This window comes from Hevea brasiliensis, chromosome 10 (genome assembly GCF_030052815.1).
Source record: "Hevea brasiliensis isolate MT/VB/25A 57/8 chromosome 10, ASM3005281v1, whole genome shotgun sequence".
In the NCBI taxonomy this organism is placed as follows: Eukaryota; Viridiplantae; Streptophyta; class Magnoliopsida; order Malpighiales; family Euphorbiaceae; genus Hevea; species Hevea brasiliensis.
The window spans coordinates 97,956,839-97,979,496 of record NC_079502.1 but is presented as its reverse complement, the minus strand read 5'-3'; the positions used below and the strand labels follow the sequence as shown (position 1 = coordinate 97,979,496).

Genomic DNA, 22,658 nt, shown 5'->3' with positions numbered 1-22,658 from the left:
AGTAATTTAAGAAAATTAGAATTGGATTACATGTTTTTTTTTTAGTTTAAAATTTAATTTAATTTCAATATAATTTAATTTAATTTATAATTTATTTTTTAATTTATTACACTTTAAATTACACTACAAATATTATAATTTTTTATAACTTATAAAAAATTATTTCATAAAAAAATTAATTTATATATTAAATATATTTATATCATACTTTCTAATAAGTAAATTATTTTTTTTAAAAAAATAAAAAATTAAAAGAAGTATCAGTGTGGAATATTATTAAAATTTTATAATTTTAATAGTAATTTATTTTTATCATTAATTTGTGTGTAATTAAAAAAATTATCTATAAATTTACCTCATAAAAAATAAACTATTTTGAATCAAATGAGATTTTAAATTAATTATGTTTAGCATTTACCTATGAAATTGGAAATTTACTAGCTAGAAATAATTTCATTTTTTTCATAATTCCCTTTAATTACTCTCCAAACATAGTGTTACAATTTAGAAATGAGATTAAGAGATGAAAAAATGTTGACTAAAAAAGAAATATTTTAAATATCGTTAAAATATTAATTGTGTCATCAACCTATTTTTACATTTATATTAATGTTTATCTTTAAATTTATTTATCTTAAATTTAAAATATTTAAAATATTTATATAAAATGTTATTAGTCCACGTTTCACAAGTTGATAGGATAGCAGCCATGTCCACCATGTACATCTGATGTAGCAGGTGATTTATCATAGGAAAAGAGTTGTCACATTCAAGGGGAAGCAAAAACGAAAAAGAACGGTACACGCACAGCACATGCGATAGAACCTAACACATTTCTTATTTCACACACTTGTATGTTCCCCGTCTGTAGCCACTGTAGGGGCCACCACTCACGAGACTAAGCGCAGACCAGACCATCACCGTTCACCTTCTCTCTCTCTCTCTCTCTCTGATGAGGAGAAAGAGAGAGAGAGAGAAAGAAAAGAAGTCTTTTCTTTCCTTGTTTTTGTTTTGTTATAAACATTCTTTACGGTAAACAAAAATCAGAACCCCAGATAAAAATAAAGGGCAGGAGGAAAATAGAAAAAAGAATGGAGCTTGTGTGGTCCTCGCTCATTTTCAACTTTCCCTTCACTAGTATAATTCCCACCTTCTTTATCTCTCCTTATTCTCTTATTTGCTTGTTTTTTCACTTCTTAAACACTCACTTTTCGCAGCCAAAGTTTTGCTTTCGTTTTTTCACTTTGTAACTTTTGCTCCCCCAAAGAGGTAATGGATGGAAAAGGGAAGCAGCCGATGGTGGGGAAGGTTGTGAAGAAGGAATTAGCTGAGCTTGGTTGGGAGTCATCAGATAATGAAGGGTATCTGAAGATGGGGTATGTGGAAAATGGTGTTGAGAGTAACAAGAAAAAGAAAGTGGTGGCTGGTGACGATGGTGGTGGTGGAGGAAAGAAAGATGGTGGTAGTTTGAGTGCAGGGATGAGGTGTTGTCAAGCTGATAATTGTACGGCTGATCTGAGTGAAGCAAAGCCGTACCATAAAAGGCATAAGGTTTGTGAGAATCATGCCAAGGCTCAGATTGTGCTTGTGGCTGGGATTAGGCAACGGTTTTGTCAACAATGCAGCAGGTTGGAAATGACCCCGTTGCGTTCTTTCTTGTTATTAACATCTCAAGAAATATGTGCGAAATTTTGTGTCTTTATGCATAATCATGGTCCGTATTATACGAAAACTTTAGCTTATATAATTTTACTATTAGATAATTCAACAACTGGAGTTGCTCTTTTGCTTTCTTTGCCAATAGGATTTGAATTTGACTTAATTATGCTGGATTTTAGATTAAACAAATAGAAACTAGAAAGATCATAAGGTTTAATATAGTCCAAGCTGGTTCCCAAGTAGTTGGGAATTCTTGTTTGTTTACGTGCCTTGTCTCTCATATCTGAATTTAACGATTAGTCTTTAGGTAATATCCTTTTCTTTCATTACCATTGTATTTTTCCTTTCTGGGTAAAATTGGATAATTAACTGTTCTCAAAGTTTACTTTTAATCATTCATTTTGCCCTGATAGTCTGTTTCTGGCCAAAAGAAAGGGGAAAAAGATGAAAATTTTGAAAATGAACTTCCTGAATTACTTGTGGTTGATGCCAACATTTTTGAAACTTGAAGTTTCTTCAATTTGTGTTGATTCAATCTTTGGTGGAGGAGAACCTAAAAGGAGCCCTCTTTCAAATGTCTTTAAAATGTTCTAGTAATGGTTGGGTGACTTGTTAGATGAAAAGAGACTGGTGTGCAACAGTTGAACAAATTTCAAAAGTAATTTCCAAACGTTTAGCTTGCATAAGATTGTTAGCTCTTGATATTTTTTCTGCCTATTTTAAGGGTGTGTAGGAATCATTTAATTTAGAAATGGTATGATTTTCTTATACATCTGCACAGATAAAATTTAACATGCACTAAAATGATTGTTCAAATGACTGTCAGTTTGAACTTTGTATTGAATCACTCTAGTCAATTTCAATTGTTCTAAATCTAGTGTCTTGTTCTCGTTGTTTTTTGATGATTCTATAGAGCTTGTTTTATGAGGCATCTTATGCTGTGGAATTCAAGGCATTTGCCCCTATCCTCAGTTAGATATATATATATATGCATAAAGATGTAATCGGCTGTCTCTGTTACTAATTTTGTAATTCTACCTTTTCCTCTCTGTCCTTGTTTCACACTGTCAAAAACTCACACATGCATATACATGTTAATTTTCTTAATGTCTCTATGTACAAATACCAGCATGTAACTGTCTTCCGCTTCCGATGTCATAAATCATTGAGGGACGAGTACTAGAATTTTGTAATTTCTTTTGTCTGATTGGGAATGTTGTGTTGCAGATTCCATGAGCTATCAGAATTTGATGAAACCAAAAGGAGTTGTCGCAGGCGTTTGGCCGGACACAATGAGCGACGAAGGAAGAATGCTGCTGAATCTCATACAAAAGGTTCAAGCCACAAAGGGACAGGCACTCAGTTGAAGGATATGGTCTGTGGGCAGGTTGATGATAGGGGACGAATTAAGATAACTATCCGAGAAAATGCCACTTACAAGCATTTCCAGATCAGATAAACTGATTGCTCTTTAGCTTGCTCCCTCTCTTCTGTCATTCTAGGTGTAGTCTTGTTATATATGTAGAATATCATCATTGAAGATTCCTGTATGTAGGTTAGCCAAATGCTAACGCATTGGGGATTTCACTTCACAGTGGCAGGGTTGCTAGTTCTGGCGCTAGGTTTATGGTATTCAGTATTCTGTGGTTAGTATGCTTGTAGGTTAGGATATGTTGTTGGCATTCACTTGGCCATCATTGAGTGCTTTGCTTCATTGAAGTTCCAATTTTTAAAGTATATGGTATGCAGTATTCTGTGCATGATTCTGTGTCTTAGATGTTCCTCATCACTTCTCTTTTAACTAGAAAGACTGGTAATCAAACTATTACTGGCGATTGAGATGCCTGCCCTTCCCATGGATTCAATGGTCAACCAGGGTATTTGTGTTCTGCAGCTGTGGTCTTCAGGTGCAGGAAGCTTGAAAGCGGCCCAAATTTTAATTGTTCCACTGTCAAATCCATGCTTGCTGGTGTTGTTTCTTTCTGCATGTTGATCTTTGCTTTGTTGTAAATCTTGCTCTGAAGGATTCCAATCCATTCTGGTTCTTTCCCCAAATGCATTGTGATTTCTGAAGCTGCTGTAAGGTGGAGTTGAGCCCGTGATTCTTGTGAAGCTACTTGAGTGGATTTGTTAGAGTTTAAAATCCTACTGGAAAACTGTTATTCCGGGAAAGCATCATTACCACTCATTGGATAGCAATTTTGATTAGGATAATCATCTGCACATACTCAAATTTAATTATAATTTGATAAAATTTAATATGAATAAATTATTTAAGGTAATGAGTTATGTCTTTTTCATCTTTTAAGTTTCCGACTTTTAAGACGCTTCTTGGCCCAACAGTGCTTAGCCCTTCTGTCTTCTTTGTTTCTCTTTTCATTCTACAGAGAGAATAGTTGGCCCAACGGTCATCCATTTTTCCTGCTCTCTCTAGTCGGCATCAATGCCCGCTCAGAAGAGGTTTCAGCCTGATAATCCCGACAACGATGAGGAAGGATGCTCTCTCTCCTCCTCTTCAAAACGGCCAACAATATTCTAAGCAATCTCGCCTCTACCTACCTCCTCTTGATGACCCCAAACTCCACCAACAACAAGAACTTGAGGAAGAAGAAGAAGACAGGTACCCCACATGCCATAAGAAGAAGATGGAGATGCTGAAGCAGAATAAGACGAGGAACGAGAACAGCAAGCCGAAGAGAAGCAACCAGCGCAAGTTAGTTTTTTATACGTATTCTTTTGTACAAACGCATACATGGGTGTCATGTGCATTCTGTTGTACGTATACATGGGTGTTGTACATGTGTGGTAGTGAAGAATTTTATTTGGATCGATGTTCACGATTAATTGAAGCGATTGTCATCTTAGTCTTTCCTCAGATTCTTGGAAAGCCAATCTTCCGGTGCCGGAGACGAAAGACTGGAGTAATCTTCCTTTTTCTCTCTCTGTCTCACTCACTCTCATACATTTCTTGGCGCTACTTGTTTTCCTCTATAGTATAACTACTTATTTTTTCTATTTTCCTCTGTTGCACATGTAGTCATATACATATGGGTATTTGTATTACGGGTGTAGTGTTGGGCTGTTGGCTTGATTTTACTCATCCATGGCTTTTTTTAGTACAAGGGGATTGGAGTTTGGCGATTTCAAAATTCTTTCTGTTCCAAGTGGAGGTTGCATTTCGCGTCTCTACATTGACTCCCTGTTTCGAGGAAGCTGTAAGTTGAATTTCTGTAGAGCGGAGTCCATAGTAACTGGTTTGCATTTTATATTGCTGCTTGAATAATGCCTGTATAGTAGCACATTTGGTGCATGTGAAGTCTTTCTGGCTTTCAGGTGCATAAGTTAGTGACTGAGCCTGGAGAAATGTTGCCACTTAACTGCTATTTGTCTTCATATTTCTGAAAGTAGTGCCTAGTGCTTTTAAATAGGAATAATTTTGCTGTGGTTTTTTCTATCAAATTCAACTGATACTACAATAGACAGGATGTTCTTTTCTTCGCTTGCCTGAGATGTAGAAAAAGTTGAAAAAATTACTTATCTAATTATTTTATTATTATTATTTTTTTTTTGGTCTTTGGTTAGCATCTCTGTTTTAGGTTGTTAGTGGCATGAACTTAAATCTGTGACCATAGCATGTGCACCATGATTTGTGAACAAATTGGAGAAAATAAGAGAATACAAAAGAGAAGATGAAGGATAGCCTGCTGGAGTATCAATGTGAATTCATTTTATTAATGTTTCTAGCTGTAGCAATCTGAGCTGTAGATTAGAAATTAACTCATGGAGTATCTTTACTATGGAATGCTGTGGTGTCTCATTTAGAATTAATAACAGTAAGACATCTCTAAATCATTAACCATTGGGCTGATCACCCAAAAAGTCTTAAACTTTACACCAATTTCTATGAGCTGAACTACAGGAATAGCCAGTTGCAACACCTATTTTAATTGTAAGTTTCAATAATTCAATTACGGCCATCTCTCGGCGGCCCTTCGCCCACAATTGCAACTCATAGTTAATATCATGCTACAATGGGCTATTTTTATAATTTAAACCAAAGTTATGCAAGGGCACAAAATTTTGGATTTTTTGGTTGATTAACCATTTGCTAATCCATCTATAAGTTGTGAATCATTTATTAGAGTGTGTTTATTATCATCTTCCTTGTCCTTTCTTTTTCATCTAAACTTTAAGCTTCCCCTCCCATTTTTGTCTTCCTAACTGCTTCACATCCATTTTTCTGACAAGTAATAGTTTACTCACGTCTTGCTTCTTTAGTTTCATATGATCTTTTTGTTTGAGCAAGCACTTTGACATGTTGATCCTGTTTAGACTGTTCAGTGTGAAGAACCTTTTTTTTGTTTCTAATTTTTAGTTATGTTTGGTAGACCATAATGCAATGTAATGCAATCAAATTTTCTATCATAGAAAATAGAAAATTTGATTGCATTACATTGCAATTACGGTCTACCAAACATAGCATTAGTATCTTTAAAAGAGAAAACAAGTATTACATCCTCATAATTTTTTTATGGCTGTTTCCCCTTGAACTTTAGGCATGGGAATAATTGTTCAAAGCATTCATGTCATTAAGTAGAGCTGTAAGCAAACCAATTGTATATTATGTTCTTCTCTATGCAATCATGCAACTTATAGAAACATTTGCTGCACTAGTGGCAATAGATTGTGTGTGCTTTATTCCAACAATAGAATGCAGAACTAAAATTTATCAGTGATTGGGTGTAGGAGCTAATTAAAATTTTTGGTTTCATTTGCAGATTTGTCTTTGTGGAGCTTCCAGACATTTATGAAGATGTGCAATGCCCAAGATACCTAGGTACTGTTTGCTTGCTTTTCGTTTTCTCTAAATTTGTAGATGCTTGTAGTAGTTAGATGTGATTTTTAAAGTTGGATCTGGTTGTTGGGCTACAGATGAGTGTTTGGAATAGAAAAGCTCCAAATAAGCAATTGAATTGTAAAGCCATCAATATGTTTGACTTGATGCATTTGAGACATAAAATTTAGTTGTACGTCAGGTTATCATTTGCTGCTAGTTTTTGATCCAGGGAAATTCCAGTTCCTGATAATGAGTCTACTGTGATTATAGTTTAGTGTATTTGGTGCAAGAAATGCATCTTTGGGTCAGGATATCATTTTGTTTCTACTCACTAATATTGGAAATACCATTCCGCAGAAATAAGAGGCAACTGAGATGAATAATGTCAAGTAAAATCTACTTCTTCTTCCTATTGCAGTTGCTTGTTGCAGTGTTTCTTGATGAAGAAATGCAAAAAACTATAGGTGAGGACCCAAGAATAAGGTTTAATATGAAAGTGCCTTCTCAAGTGAAAGCTCATTGGCTTGAAAGCATGTGCTCAGCATAGTTGTGCCCCATTTATGTTACTCTGAAATTCAAATACAAGAATGAGGATGCCTAAGATTTGAATTTTGGAGTTTGGACTTTTTGATCAGATGCCCATGCTAGAACACAGTTGTATTTAATGAGTAAAGCTGTAGTTGTAGAATCATACTGTTAGCATAATTACAACAATTAGCATGATTATAGGAGATTTGTGTAGCATAATTACAGCAATTAGCATGATTATAGGAGATTTGTGTAACATAATTATAGCAATTATTATTCTTGTCCAAATTAGTTCATATTTTCATGTATAAATAGATGTAATATCTCTGTAAATGAGACACAGACAAATACACAATCCTTTTCTTCATTACTTATATTCTTTCTTCTAACATGGTATCAGAGCCATAAAGTTTTTATTTCTAGTTTTTTGGGTCTCTCTGCTCTCTCTACAACCTGTTCTGGTTCATTCTTTCATACCTATTATTATACCATTTTTTTTTCTCCTCATCTTGTTATCAATGGAGAAATCTGATATTTCAAGACCTATTACATGATTCTTTGGTTCCAACTATAATCTTTGGGTTCAAGGAATGAAAAGTTTTTGATAGGTCGTAAGCTTTGGCGTATTGTTCTAGGAGATATCAACTGCGCCCGACAAGAGAGAACGATGAAAGCGATGCAAAATTTCTTGGCCGTCTTGAGGATTGGGATAGTAAAAATCATCAGATCATCACCTGGTTTCGCAATACCTCTGTCTCATCCATCCACATCCAGTTTGCTAATTATGACTCTGCAAAAGAAATCTGGGATTTTTTGGCTAATCGATATCAGACCACTGGACTTGCCCATTATTATCAGTTGTGGACTACTCTTCATAATCTGAAACAAGAAGCAGGTCAATCTGTGAATGATTTTCTTGCCCAGGTCCAACCTATTTGGAATCAAATATCTCAGGCCAAAATCAGTGAAGATCATCTTCATCTCATTCAAGTTCTAATGGCTCTTCGATCAGAATATGAGGCCGTTCGAGCGTCCCTGCTACATCGAAATCCACTCCCATAATTGGAAACTACTATTCAAGATATCATTTTTTAAGAGACTTGTCTCAGTTTGGATAAAACTCCTCAATTTGAAGCTGCTCTTGCAACTACTCGATCCTCACATCAGAAATCTGGCAATCAACTCTGTAAGAATTGTAATCAAATTGTAATCAAATTGATCATGCTTTTGCATATTGTCCTACTATAAAATGCAAATATTGTCATGGTTACGGTCATATTCTTGAACATTGTCCCACACGTCCTCCAAGACCAAAAGGAGGGCAGTCTAAATTCAAGAATGTCTCAAAGCCTGGATCTTCCTCTGTCACTGCTGTTGCTGCTACTGAGGGCTCTACTGCCATCACCATGAGTGATCTTGAGACACTATTCAAACAGGTTATCTCTTCTAATTCTCCTGCTGCCATGTCTGCCACTCCGGGTAATTCTTATTGGCTTTTTGACTCTGCATGTTGTAATCATATGACCTCTAATCTTAAATTCTTGTCTTCTGCAAAACCTGTATCTTCCTTACCACCAATCCATACTGCAAATGGTACTAAAATGAACATCACACATACTAGTCATGTGTCTACCTCAAATCTTCATCTCCCTGACACCTATTATATCCCTAATTTAGCACTCAATCTTATTTCTGTTGGTCAGTTGTGTGAAAAAGGACTAAATGTTATTTTTTCTCACCATGGTGTCAGTGCAGGATCCACAAGCAGGGAATGATTCTTGGGGAGGGTCGCAGAGTGGGTCTATTATTTGAGCTTACATCTTTACATCTTCTTCAGAGATTTGTGTCTGCAGCTACAATCCCTAATTCCTCCATTCACCAATGGCATCTTCGTCTTGGTCATGCTTCTACCAGTAAAATTCAACCTTTAATTTCTCGTGGATTATTAGGATCTACTAAGTTTGAGTCATTTAATTGTTTAAATTGCCAGCTTGCAAAACAACCTGCATTATCTTTTTCTCATAATAATACTACTTCAGACACTCCTTTTGGTTTAATTCATTCTGACATTTGGGGTCCTTCTCCTATTTCTTCAATAAATGGTTATCGTTATTTTGTAATATTTATTGATGATTATTCTCGGTTTACTTGGATATATTTTTTGAAACATCGATCTGAGTTATCACAAATTTACATCACATTTGCAAAAATGATTAAAACTCGATTCTCTTGTGACATTAAAATTCTCGAGCAGACAATGCCATGGAATATCGGGATTCTTCTTTACTTGATTTCTTAGTCAACAAGGCACCGTTGTTCAACGTTCTTGTCCTCACACCTCTCAACAGAATGGCGAGCGAGCATAAGCATCGCCATATTCTTGATTACATGCGTACTCTTCTTCTTTACGCCTCATGTCGAGAAAAATTTTGGGAGAAGCAGCTTTTCATGCTGTTTATATTATTAATCGTCTTCCTACCTTAGTTCTTCATAATTTATCTTCTTTTGAAAAGTTGTTTGGACAACCTCCTGACTATTCCATCCTTAAACCTTTTGGATGTGTTTCTTTTGTTCTTTTACAACCTCATGAACATACCAAATTAGAACCCCGTGCTCGTCTATGTTGTTTTCTTGGTTATGGCATTGAACACAAAGGGTATCGTTGTTGGGATCCTGTTTCTAATAAGTTACGCATCTCTCGTCATGTTACCTTTTGGGAAAATACTATGTTCTCTTCTCTTTCCAAATTTCATCACTCTGTCAATACTGACTCTCTATTTTTCACTGACTCCTCCAAAGAAATTTGTTTCTAAGTCTGATCGGTGATTGTGATGTGCTCAATATTAGCCCAACTACACTGCCCCTATTGAATCGGCACGGTTGTTGATCCGATACTGCGCTGCATCTCCTCCTAGCACTACTCTTCGTTGTTCTACCGTGTAAGAGAAACTCCTCATTATCTTTACGATTTTCACTTTGTTACTCTACTATTGCAACCCTTCATGAGCCTCGTTCTTATCGTGAGGCAAATCTTGACCCTCTTTGGCGACAAGCTATGGTAGCGAACTTGGGCTTTAGAAAACTCATACTTGGGATGTAGTTGATCTTCCACCAAACAAGACCCTATTGGTTGCAAATGGATTTACAAAATCAATACCCGTTCTGATGGAACTATTGAACGCTGCAAAGCTCGCTTAGTAGCCAAAGGGTACACTCAAGAGTATGGTATCGACTATGAAGAAACTTTTGCTCCAGTGGCCCGATTAACATCTATTCGCGATCTCTTAGCTATTGCTGCGGTTTGTAAATGGAAACTTTTCGGATGGATGTCAAAAATGCTTGTCTTCATGGTGATTTAACAGAAGACGTTTATATGCATCCTCCACATGGTGATCATTATCCTGATAAGGTTTGCAATCTTCGGCGTGCCTTATATGTATTAAAAAAAGCTCACAGGGCCTGGTTTTCCATATTTTGTTCCACTCTTGCTCATCTTGGTTTTCTCTCTAGTCCAGATGATTACGCATTATTCACTACTTGGTAGCGGTGGTATTGTTCTTACATTTGCTTTATGTTGATGATATGATAATAACAGGAGATGATTCATCTGGTATTCTAGAGTTACAACATTATCTCAATCAACATTTTGAAATGAAAGACCTGGGTTCTCTCAGCTATTTTTTGGGTCTTGAAGTTTCTCAAAATTCTGATGGCTATTATCTATCTCAAGCCAAGTATGCATCCGACTTACTTTCTCGAGCAAGCATCACTGATAGCAAAACAGTATCAACCCCATTGGAGCTCAATTGCAAACTTACACCTCTTGATGGCACTCCTCTTGATGATCCTACTTTATATCGACAGCTTGTCGGGAGTCTTGTTTATCTTACAGTTACTCGACCTGATATTTCATATGCTGTTCATCTGGTCAGCCAGTTTATGTCTGCTCCTCACTTAACTCATTTCTCTGCAGTACTTCGAATCCTTCGTTATATCAAAGGCACTCTTTTTCATGGTTTGCACTTTTCCGCTACCTCCTCCCTAGTATTATCTGGCTACTCTGATGCTGATTGGGCTGGTGATCTGACAGATCGTCGCTCTACAACTGGTTATTGTTTCTTCTTGGGTAATTCTCTTATCTCTTGGCGTAGCAAAAAGCAAACTGTTGTTGCACGTTCTAGCACAGAATCTGAATATCGTGCTCTTGCTGATGCTACATCTGAATTACTTTGGTTACGGTGGTTATTAACTGATTTGGGTGTCACTCATTCTTCTGCCACAATGCTTCATTGCGATAATAGAAGTGCCATACAGATTTCTCATAATGATGTATTTCATGAGCGTACCAAACACATCGAAATTGATTGTCATTTTGTACGTCATCATGTTGCTCATGGCACCATATGTTTGATTCCTGTCTCCTCTGTCAGCCAAACCGCTGATATATTCACCAAAACGCATCCTCCCGCTCGCTTTCAGGATCTCTTAAGCAAACTCAAGTTGGCACCTGTGCTACCACCTTGAGTTTGAGGGGGGGTGTTAGCATAATTACAGCAATTAGCATGATTATAGGAGATTTGTGTAGCATAATTACAGCAATTAGCATGATTATAGGAGATTTGTGTAGCATAATTATAGCAATTATTATTCTTGTCCAAATTAGTTCATATTTTCATGTATAAATAGATGTAATATCTCTGTAAATGAGACACAGACAAATACACAATCCTTTTCTTCATTACTTGTATTCTTTTTTCTAACACATACTATGATTTTATCACACACTAGAGTCATTGTAATACTTCAGTACTTTAATACAAATATACATGAGTAATAACGCTAATTCAATATGGCAAATCACCCTTTTCACATGTTATCGGAGCCTTGTGTCTAGTCTATCCGATGTCTCAACTTGCATACCCACTTGCAGCCAATAATTTTGGTGCTGTAGAATTATACTGTGTATTTATAAATTTGATTCATTGTAATACTTCAATAATTTAACGTAAATATACATGAGTGATACTCTAATTTGTTATGGGAAAATCATTCTTTAGTCTTTACACAGCCTGATGCTTCTACAATGTTTTCAATTGAGATCATAAGCTTATACAAATTCCATGGTTCTATTCAGGAATTAGATATTTTCACTGTGATTAAACATGTAAAAGTGGAATACATTATGAAGAGTGGAGTTTGTTTTTCTATTATCTGCACTAGATTAAGATCAATGCCTCAGGATTAACTCTATTACTTTATGGAAAGTGCAATCTGTATTACATTTTGGCTCACTATCTTGTTTTGGATTTTGATTAAGATGGAACCTGCCACGCCTGCATTAGTTGCATATGGAAGTTGCTCAACCGTGTTAATTTACTTAATTGTCTGGTAGGCAAAATTGTAATAAAATAAATCTTAAACCATGTGTATGCCTGTACAGGTATCATAATGAAAACACGAACTGTGATGGAATGTCTGCAACGTTTTTGCATGGAATGCATTGACAAATCACTGTGACTTGGTTATGTAACAAAAATCATGATTTTCTTTTTACTGGTTTTCTGCATTACGGGCATCCTGACTCAATAATCTTGCCTTTGTTGGGGAAATCCTGGGATTGTTCGAATGAATGTGTTCCAATCAAAATTTCTTACTTGATATATTGCAGGAATGACAAGTGCCTGTTTGTCACACACACACACACAGTGCAGTTTGGTGTTCTTTTGAGAGATCCAAATTATAATGCCCTAATTTCTGCACTATACCTGGACATTGATAAGCATGAGGAGGAGCTTAAGATATTTGTCTTGTCTGTTTCTTGTTCTAATGTATTTTATAGTACTTGTTCAAATAAATCACTGCTTCTGAGTGAGTATTTGGTCCCAGGAATTGGCTTTTCATGAGGAGGAAAGGACACAGAACAAGCATGTTCGTGCATTTCTGTTTTAGTTCCCTGCATGCATTATTGCAAGTTATCTCTGTGGTTAGTTGATAAATAAGTACATTAAAGAAAAGTGGGCAATAAATTATAAATTCAATCAAACAGTCATTGGAGATAACAGAGATGATGTATTTCATTTGAGGCCATGACCATCATGATTGGAGAAAGCATACACCATCTGAAAATTGCTCGATGCTGTCTGTTGACCTTCTGCATTAATATTCTTAACTCTGAGCTAATGAACGTGTCTATTTTGAAAGAGTTCCAATTCAGAGGCTGATCTGGGGGAGGTTGCCCCCTGCTGAGAGCTACCCTCCAGAGGTGGTGGCAAAAGCCTTTATAAATAAGTTTGTTAGGTAGCCCCTGCCTTGAAGTCACCCAGATTCTTTGAGTTAATTGCTGCTATGCGGGGAAAACTAACGAGGCCTCCTCACTGGATGGTTTGACTATGGACAACCTGCTCTAGATGCCGATGGTCAGTGCCTTCCGTGTAAGTGTTCATTGTTTTCTTCTAATGAGGCTTGAAGCTTGCCCATCAACCAGCACTATCACAATGAGATTGAGCAGCTAAAGAAGAAGCAGAGTAGCGAGGTGAGCAAATTCGAGGAGGTTAACACTGCAGACCTGTCTCTACTCCCTCCAGACTGGTCAAAGATCGTGACAGCATGAAGCTTCAGCTTGGGATCTTGTAGCAGAACAAGAATAAGCTGGAAAACAAAGTGGAGAAGAAAACCAAAAGTAAGGGCTACCTGGAGTCCATTGTGACCAGACTGAGGAATGAGTACTGGCTGAAGGCAGCTGATCTCAAGAAGACTTGCCTGGAGAGGTTGAAGGAAGTGGAGGAGGTCAGCATTGCCTTGGACGACTTGCAGGCACCCGGCAACACCATAATGGAGATGATGATGATGATACTTCGCATGCATCATTAGTTGTTTTATGAATTATTTCAGTGAAGATTTTTCTGTTTGAGCTACCTTAAAACATATTTCTTGAGTTCAATTGAAATGATAGACCCAATTAAACTTTATAAATTAAGCAATAAACAAGTCTATTAAAACTAATCAACTCAACAATTGAATTCTACAGTGCTTGTGATTAGTTTAGCTCTATCTTTTACAGTAACTTAACTGAATTCTACTGTCAGCTCAAATTCAAGTTTGACTTGAAAGTAATAACCTTAGGTAAGACTTTCGTCTTGAAAGCCTCTTTAAAGAATGGATGTCTTAAGTATTTTTCTGAAACAAATTTTATGGAGATTTATACATGATTATTTTCCATATTTATGTGTGTAAATCAAATTGAAAATGAATTGACTGATATTTTAAAATATTTTGTTTGGCATTTTTAAGATTTTTTTTTTAAATTTTCATGTTATGAAAGTACTATGATTTAAGTCTCATTAAAAACAACTATTTTCTTTTTTTAAAAGAAAACAACTATATGTGTTGTTAAAAGTGTATGAACAATTCAATATATCTCATAAAGACATTGAGTTGTAACTTCTATATGGATAATAACCAAAGTACAATTGCTATAAATTTATTTTACATAAAAATAAGTCATTGAATGTGTGACTCAACTATGCTTTGCAGCCTTATACCTATCTAGATAACTTTAGACTAGCTTAATATAGCCTGAACGGAACACTATTATTTATGTATCACTATCTACATAACTGAAAAGCTATATAGGTTATTGAATGTGTGACATAAATTACCTTTCAATAAGATTATAATATTTTACTATGCTTTACAGCCTTGATATCGATATAAGTAACTTTATACTAGTTTAATATAGCCTCAACAGAACACTACTATTCAAGCATCACTATCTGCATCGCATAATTGTAACTGAAAAGCTACAGAGACCATCAAATGTGTAACACAAGTTACCTTTCAATTTATTATATTTTTGTAGCTTTGATATCTATATAGGTAACTTTATACTAGTTTAATATAGCTTTAACAAAGCACTACTATTCAGGCATCACTATCTGCATATTGCAACTCGAAAGCTATATAGGTCATTGAATGTGTGACATAAGTTACATTTTAATAGAATCATAATATTTTATTATGCTTTACAACCTTGATATCTATATAAGTAACTTTATACTAGCTTGATATAGTTTCAATGAAACACTATTATTCAGCTATCACAATCTGCATTGTATGATTACAACTGAAAGGCATTATGGATGATTTTGATATTATTCATATGAATTTAAAAAAATCATACTTTAAAAACCAGCTATGTTGAAAAGCTTAAATCCATATATACCCATGTTAAAATCTCATATTTTCGATATGAGAAACAAGTTAACTTGCAATAGGATCGTGATACCAATAATTTTTAGACTTATTATTTTAATTATTTTTATACTTTAATGTATTCTATATGGATGTTGATATAAATATTTTATCAAATAGCTTGCAATATTTCTTTTATTGTAAAAGTGTAGAAGAACTAACTTTAATTTTTACATAAAAATATAAAAATAATAAATTTTAAAATGAATCAATAAAAAAAAATTCTGTAACCTTAAAAAAAAATACTGAAAAAGAGACAGAAGGCCGCCACCGAGCCACCATGGCGTGTGCTGCTTTTGGTTGCTGTAACATCCGATTCTGATATCTCCTTCGCAAATAAATAAAATAAAATAAAATAAAATAAAATAAAATAAAATAAAAAGCCAAATCTCTCCCATCTATTCTTCTCGTTCTTCTGCTTCTCTTCTTCTTCTTCTTCTTCCTTATTTTCTTCTTAAAAGCTTCCATAGAGAAGAAAATTTTGGCTCAACGGTCACAAGTTTTTTCTTTTCTCTCTCTACCATATCTAAAGGAAGGCATCAATGCCTGCTCAGAAGAGGTCTCTCCCTGATAATCCCGACAACGATGAGGAAGATGCTCCCTCTTCTCCTCTTCAAAACGGCCACCAATATCCCAAGCAATCTCGAGTCGACCCACCTCCTCTTGATGACCCCACACTCCACCAGCAACAACAACTAGAGGAAGGAGAAGAAGAAGACGAGCCAACCCACAAGCCAGAAGAAGAGGAAGAAGAAGAAGAAGAAGAAGACGCTGAAGGAGAAGAAGATGAGGAACTAGAAGAGCAAGCTGAAGAGAAACAACCAGCAGCACAAGGTAAACTTTTTTTCCTTCTAACCTTACATACATACATGGGTGTGTATGTGTATAGTGTTGTACGTATACACGTGGGTGTAGTGCAGAAATTGATTTCGATCGATGTTCATGATTAATTGAAGCGATTGTTCTTTATCTTTCTCTCTTCTCAGATTCTGAGGAAAGCCAATCTTCCAGCTCCGAAGATGAAAAACCCGAGTACTCTTTGTCTCTTTCGTTCTCTCTCTTAGTCTCACACATTTCTTGGCAGCTGCTTGTTTTCCTCTTATGTAATTTAGTAGAGCTACTTGCACATGTAGTACATGTAATCATATATCTCTATGGGTATTGATGTTGCTGGTGGGTGTAGTGTTAGGCTGTTGGCTTGATTTTACTCATCCATGGTATTTTTTTTTTAGCCCAAGGGGATTGGAGTTTTTGGTTATTTTACTGGCAATTTCTGTTCCAAGTGGTGGTTACTGCATTTCACAATTTATATCTCTAGATTGACTCCCTGTGTTGAGGAAGCTAAATGTTAAATTACTGTAGAGCGGAGTCCACAGTGACTTGTTTGCATTTTAAGCATTGCTGCTTCACTAATGCCTGTTTAGTCATTTGATGTATGCAAATTCTTGCTGGTCTTTTCACATTTCTGAAAGAGGTGCTTACTTTTAAATTCAATTGATACTGCAGTATCCAGAACGTGCTTTTGTTCACCTGTCTGATACTCAGAAAAATTCTGTCTTTGGGTAACATCTCTGTTTATGATTGTTAGTGGCACGAACTTAGAATCTATGACCATAGGATGTGCATCATGATGTGTTGTGACATGTGAACAAATTGGAGAAAAAAATACAATACAAAGAGAAGTTGAAGGATAGCCTGCAGGAGGATCAATGTGAATACCTTTTCTTATTGTTTCTAGCCTTAGCTATTTGAACTGAAGATTAGAAATTAACTCATGGAGTCTTCATACTACGAAATATTATGGTGTCTTATTTAGAAATAATAGCAGTAATTCATTTGTAAATCATTAGCCAATGGGCTGATCACCCAATAAGTCTTAACACTTGATGTCAATTTCTATGACCTGAACTACAGAAACAGCCAGTTACAATCAGATCTTTAATTATAAGTTTCAATTATGGCAATCACTCAGCAGCCCTTCACCCACAATTGCAACTTATAGTTAATATCATGCTACAATTGGCTATTTTTGCAGTTTAGACCAAAATTACATATGGACACAAAATTTTGGATTTTTCTTTGGGAAATCATTCATTTGCTAATTCATCTGAGTTTATTACAGTTTCTGTTTTATTATCATTTTCCTTCTCCTATATTTTCTTCTAAACTGTAAGCTTCCCATCTCAACCACCTTACCCTTCACATCCTTTTTACTGACATATAATGTTATATTAAATTTGTTCATGTCTTGCTTTCTCTGTTTTCATATGATCTGTTAGTTTAAGCATGCACTTTGACACGTTGATCCTGTTTAGACTGTTCAGTACGGAGAACATTTTTTTTTCTAATTTTATTGTCTTCAAAAGAGAGAACAAGTATCACATCCTAATAATTTTTTATTTGCATTTTCCTCTTGGGTTTTAGGCATGGGAATAATTGTTTGAAGCATTCATGCTATTAAGTAGAGCTAAGCAAACCAATTATTTACTATGTTTTGTATGAAAACATGCAATTTACAGAAACATGTGCTGCCCTAGTGGCAATAGATTGTGTTCTTTATTCCAACAATATATTGAAGTGCTTATATTTATCGGTGATTGGGCGTAGAAAGCTAATTAAAATTTTTGGTTTCATTTGCAGATTTGTCTTTGTGGAGTTGCCAGACATTCGTAAAGATGTACAATGCCCAATATGTCTGGGTACTTTTTGCTTGCTTTTCCTCTTCTCTAAATATTTGTGGTTGATTGTATTTGCTAGATGTCATTTTTAAAGTTGGATCTGGTTGTTAGGTTGCATATGAGTCTTTGGAAAACAAAAGCTCCAAATGAGCATGGCAATTGTAATGCCATATGTTTGACTTGATGCATTGAGACCTAAAACTTAGTTTTGGGTCGTGGTGTCATTTGCTGCTATTCTTTGATCCAGGGAAATTCCAATTCTGATGATGAGTCATCTGTGATTAATAGTTGTTTGGTGTATTTGATTCAAGAAATGCAGTTTTAGGTCAGTTTTATCATTTTGTTTCTACTTACTGATATTGGAAAATACCATTCCTCTAAAATAAGAGGCAACTGTGATGAATAATGTCAAGTAAAATCTACTTCTTCCTCTTCCAGTTGCAGTGTTGCTTGAGGAAGAAATGCAAACCTCCTAACCTGGAAACTTAAATTGTTAGGTGACGACCCAACAATAAGGTTTAATATCTAAAATGTCACCTCAGGTTGTTAGGGCTTGAAAGCATGGACTAAGCACAGGAGTGCCTCATATATGTTGTGCTGAAATTCAAATATAAGTGTGTTGATGCCTGAAATTGAATTCTAGACCTTGTGATGGAACACAGTTGTAATTTAACTAGGAAAGCTTGTGTAGCTGTAGAGTTAAACTTTGATTGTAATGCACGCTAGAGACTAGAGTCATTGTAAAACTTTGATATTTTAATACAACTACACATGGGCAATAATAACCGTAATTCATTATGGGAAAATCAGTCTTTTCACATGGTTTTAGAGCCTTGTGTCTTTCCACAGTCCCACCACTCAATATTTCAAGTTGCATACCCACTTGCAGTCAATAATGTTGGTACCCTAGAATTATTCTGTGATTGCATTTACACACTAGAGTCATTGTAATACTTCAAAAACTTAATATAAATATACAGAAGTGATAAACCTAATTCATTATGGGAAAATCACTCTTTTCACAACCTAATGATTCTATAATGTTTTCAAGTGAGATCATAAGCTTATACTAATTCCATGGTAATGGTTATATTCAGGAATTAGATATATTCACTGTGATTGAACAAGTAAAAGTGGACATACATTATGAAGACTGGGGTTTGTTTTTCTATTAACCTCAGGGTTAATGCTATTATTTTATGCCAAGTGTGATCTGTACTTTGGTTCGCTATCTTGTTTTGGATTGTGATTAAGATCGTTCAACACCTGCATTTGTTGCATATTGGAGTTTCTCACCCATGTTTTTGTCTGATTGGCAAAATTTTGATAAAAATAAATCTTAATCATGAATTATGCTTGTACAGGTATCATAAAAAAAACACGAACAGTGATGGAATGTCTGCACCGTTTTTGCAGGGAATGCATTGACAAATCAATGCGACTTGGGTATGTAACAAAAAATCTGAATCATTTCTTTATTTGTTTTTTTCCAACACTGGCATCCTGATTCAATAATCATGCCTTCGTTAGGGAAATGTTGTGATGTTTCCAATGAATGTTTACCCATCAAAATTTATTACTTTACCCAAAAAAATTTATTACTTGAATTAGTAATATATTGTAGGAATAATGAGTGCCCTGCTTGCCGCACACACTGTGCAAGTCGGCGTTCTTTGAGAGATGATCCAAATTATGATGCCTTAATTGCTGCTCTATATCCAGACATTGATAAGTATGAGGAAGAGGTATAAGATATTTGTCTTGTCTATTTCTTGCTTTCATGTGTTTTATAGCACCTGTTCAAATCAACCACTGCTTCTGAGTGAGTATTTGGTCCCAGGAATTGGCTTTTCATGAGGAGGAAAGGACACGAAACAAGCAGGTGTGTACATTTCTGTTTTATTGGCCTGCCTGCATTCATGCAAGTTGCCTCTGTTATTAGTTGATGAATAATAACATCTAAGAAAAGTGGGTAATAAGTGATAAATTCAAGCAAACAGTTATCGGAGATAATATTGATGATGTTTTTCATTTGAGCCTTGACCTTTGTGATTGAAAAATGTGTACACCATCTGAAAATTGCTCGGTGCTGTAATATTGACCTTTTGGGTTAATATTCTTAGCTCTGAGTTGATGAAAATGTCTAACCATGCTCCTTTAATTCTGAAAGAGTTCTGATTCTTTGAAATGGACACTGTTGACCTGCTTAGTTTATCATTTCTAATTACAAGGTTTGGTTTTTAAGGAATGAAATATAGACTAAAAGTCTAAAAGCCATGCTATTGTTTCCAGATAAGGAATTATTTGAACTCAGCACTTGTTTTTGGTGTTGTTTGAATGATTCATTGGACAGATCCAAGCTTCAATTGCCCAAATATTTCAACGACAATCTGAAGCACTAGTTAGGAGACGCACAATGGGTAAAGAAACAACTGGTCCGTTCATGGAAAGATCACAGCGCATTCATCGGACAATTCCTTCAAGGAGGAGGCGAAACAGCCGAGGCACTGAATTTCAAGGATCAGAAGACATTGAGGATGAAAATGATGATAATGGAGGTAAGGATTCATCTTCTACTGATGATCGCTCCACAGAAGTAAGGCAGCGCAGGCGCAAGAGACGGCCAGGAATTAGGCCTTGTCAGCCTTCTTCGTCGGCTTCAAATCCAGAGGCTGGATGCATTGAAAATGATTTAGAAGCCACCAGAGAGAACAGAGGAATATCTCCTGGGCTTGTTTGGAATACAGAAATGCTTGCCTGGGGCAGGGGTGGTGCTCGAAGTCATACACGGCATGGTAATGCTAGCAGTTGCAACAACAAGAATGCCAGAAGCACTCGCTTATCCAAGCTGGTAGAATATCTCAGGAGCTTAGAGGAAAATAATGATGAGGTATGTGAGGATGCAACTATTTGTTGAGCTGTGGTTAATTTACCTATTAGTGATTCATAGAGCTTTTAAATAATCTGTTTAGTTGTGATATTGGTAGCTAGAGCTTTAAAATTTGGGGTTTTAGGATTTGGACTTTTTATAGTAAGAATCCAGGGTTTGTAGCTTAAAGAGTGTCTGAACTGGCTGAGATATGATGGCAGAAGGCAGGTGGATTTGAAGGATTTGGTTGCTAGAATTTTCTGGCAGCAGGGGAATAAATCAAAACATTATCAAAGAAAATGTGAAGATTACAAGGGTCTACGAATCATAAATAGGAAGACACCAAAAGAATAACTTAGACTCAAAGAAAATGATCCAATAAATCTTACTACTCCAAGAAGTAGAGAGAAGTCTAGCTCTTGGAATTCCTCGAAGACTTCAGCTCAATTAATCAAAATACCCTGAATTTCACAGGAATCATAACTTATTTAAGATAAACTCATTTTACACACTGATTCATTACTTAGCTAAGAAGGATTTTAGCCACAAAACCACTAGTGTTACTTCCTTGAACATTCTGTATAGATCATGAAGTAGCTATCTGCTGCTGTATCAATAAATACTTTCAATAATTGGTGCAATTGAGTATTTGTACGGTTGTACCTTCTGTCGTATTGAAGTCTATTTGTGCTATAATCTCCCCTCTCTCCTATTTTTGGTTTATTTGTTTCATTCTGCTGATTGTGTATTTTGTACAGTTAAAGGCTATTTCTTGTTTGCAGTTGGATGTTCACCTCATGCTTATTTCCATGGACAATGAAAGTTTTATGAATTTGACACAGCCCTACCTTTGCTGTCGCCCCAGTTTGTCAGTCAAACACCTATGCGAAGTGAGATTTCTTTCGCACCACCTTAATTCTTGGAATGTGTTATTGTAGAGAAATAAAATTTGAAAATTTGCCTTGATATCCACCCTGGCTAGATGGATTATGGAATATGATTACATATTAGACTACCATTTGCTCATATCCATCAACCCAAAGTTTGTCTGATTCCAGCATTTGTCAAAGAAAATGTGTTAAGAATGTTTTAAAAAGATAATATGTTATATTCAGGAGTTGATGGCATGACATTTTAGGTGTTTAAAACTTAAATTGGCGCGTGCATTTTATTTTCTTTTTCTTTGGGGTTTGGAAAGATCATTAATATAAAGCATCAATTTGTCTGCATATTTTGACATTGTATTTGCTGCTTGCTTTTCTATATGATATCATGCAGTATATTGCTCACAAAAAGGCTTTGGAGCCTGAAGAAGTTGAAATATTTTTAGTTAAAGGGCAGCACAACCCTAACGACAACCTATCCTCTCTGCATCCACCAATTTCAGTGGATGAACTGCAAATTTTGAAAGGGCAGGAAACTTTGGCACATCTTAAAGCCAATTGCACTTCCAGTAGAGATCATTTGGTGAGTGTATTTATATTGAACTTCATACCATTTCTGATTTAACGTTATAATTTCTTGTATTATCTAAGCTTACAATTTTTTCCTCTTTGGCTGTTGCAGATTCTAGCATATCGGAAGAAGGAGACTGCTTAGCAAATTTGTGATGTTTTTGTAGGAGGAAGAAAAGGTCCATTAACAGTTTGTAGTTGCATGTAAATATCTGTTGAGATTTCGAAATGAGATTTGAGCTCCTTGACAATGGAAAGCTTTTCCTAAAACCTAAGACCTGGATTGTGTATTGTTTTTTTAACCCAAAAAAAAAAGTTTCTCACAGGATCATTTATTCCAGCTAAAATTTTTTCTGAATTCTTGTATCTTTAGGGCAACTTTG

General features: G+C 35.6%; 3 protein-coding genes across 13 annotated transcripts; all 3 read left to right on the top strand.

Annotated features, from left to right (window-relative positions):
- The first annotated feature begins 854 nt into the window (after nucleotides 1-854).
- LOC131168770 (squamosa promoter-binding protein 1-like) lies at nucleotides 855-3,419 on the top strand. Its single transcript, XM_058128382.1, has 2 exons — nucleotides 855-1,628; nucleotides 2,887-3,419. The coding sequence occupies exons 1-2, from the start codon at nucleotides 1,273-1,275 to the stop codon at nucleotides 3,116-3,118; spliced, it is 588 nt and encodes a 195-aa protein (XP_057984365.1). The 5' UTR covers nucleotides 855-1,272; the 3' UTR covers nucleotides 3,119-3,419.
- A 154-nt stretch (nucleotides 3,420-3,573) lies between these two features.
- LOC110665414 (uncharacterized) lies at nucleotides 3,574-13,996 on the top strand. Of its 8 annotated transcripts, none has more exons than XM_058128384.1 (5): nucleotides 3,574-4,372; nucleotides 4,536-4,580; nucleotides 4,777-4,874; nucleotides 6,438-6,496; nucleotides 12,911-13,996. In XM_058128384.1, the coding sequence occupies exons 1-4, from the start codon at nucleotides 4,146-4,148 to the stop codon at nucleotides 6,494-6,496; spliced, it is 429 nt and encodes a 142-aa protein (XP_057984367.1). In that variant the 5' UTR covers nucleotides 3,574-4,145; the 3' UTR covers nucleotides 12,911-13,996. The 8 variants fall into 8 exon arrangements, with proteins under 8 accessions (XP_057984367.1, XP_057984370.1, XP_057984366.1 ...); XM_058128387.1 differs by having other exon boundaries at nucleotides 4,525-4,580; XM_058128383.1 differs by lacking the exon at nucleotides 12,911-13,996 and adding an exon at nucleotides 6,915-7,391.
- Nucleotides 13,997-15,561: 1,565 nt separating this feature from the next.
- Nucleotides 15,562-22,600, top strand: LOC110665416 (putative E3 ubiquitin-protein ligase RING1a). 4 transcript variants are annotated; one of them, XM_021825518.2, is made up of 10 exons: nucleotides 15,562-16,108; nucleotides 16,261-16,306; nucleotides 17,915-17,973; nucleotides 19,317-19,398; nucleotides 19,577-19,697; nucleotides 19,793-19,834; nucleotides 20,306-20,842; nucleotides 21,580-21,711; nucleotides 22,100-22,288; nucleotides 22,388-22,600. In XM_021825518.2, the coding sequence occupies exons 1-10, from the start codon at nucleotides 15,817-15,819 to the stop codon at nucleotides 22,418-22,420; spliced, it is 1,533 nt and encodes a 510-aa protein (XP_021681210.2). In that variant the 5' UTR covers nucleotides 15,562-15,816; the 3' UTR covers nucleotides 22,421-22,600. The 4 variants fall into 4 exon arrangements, with proteins under 4 accessions (XP_021681210.2, XP_021681209.2, XP_021681212.2 ...); XM_021825517.2 differs by having other exon boundaries at nucleotides 16,261-16,315; XM_021825520.2 differs by having other exon boundaries at nucleotides 15,567-16,108; nucleotides 21,604-21,711.
- Nucleotides 22,601-22,658: the final 58 nt, after the last annotated feature.

What these genes read in the sequence shown, in the direction of transcription:
- LOC131168770 (XM_058128382.1), top strand. Translation starts at nt 1,273, where the DNA reads ATGGATGGAAAAGGGAAGCAGCCGATGGTGGGGAAGGTTGTGAAGAAG. An exon ending in TTTTGTCAACAATGCAGCAG is followed by an intron (nt 1,629 to 2,886) that starts GTTGGAAATGAC and finishes GTTGTGTTGCAG; the next exon opens with ATTCCATGAGCTATCAGAAT.
- LOC110665416 (XM_021825517.2), top strand. Translation starts at nt 15,817, where the DNA reads ATGCCTGCTCAGAAGAGGTCTCTCCCTGATAATCCCGACAACGATGAG. An exon ending in TAGAGGAAAATAATGATGAG is followed by an intron (nt 20,843 to 21,579) that starts GTATGTGAGGAT and finishes TATTTTGTACAG; the next exon opens with TTAAAGGCTATTTCTTGTTT. An exon ending in CAGTCAAACACCTATGCGAA is followed by an intron (nt 21,712 to 22,099) that starts GTGAGATTTCTT and finishes GATATCATGCAG; the next exon opens with TATATTGCTCACAAAAAGGC.
- LOC110665414 (XM_058128384.1), top strand. Translation starts at nt 4,146, where the DNA reads ATGAGGAAGGATGCTCTCTCTCCTCCTCTTCAAAACGGCCAACAATAT. An exon ending in AAGAGAAGCAACCAGCGCAA is followed by an intron (nt 4,373 to 4,535) that starts GTTAGTTTTTTA and finishes GTCTTTCCTCAG; the next exon opens with ATTCTTGGAAAGCCAATCTT. An exon ending in CTCCCTGTTTCGAGGAAGCT is followed by an intron (nt 4,875 to 6,437) that starts GTAAGTTGAATT and finishes TTTCATTTGCAG; the next exon opens with ATTTGTCTTTGTGGAGCTTC.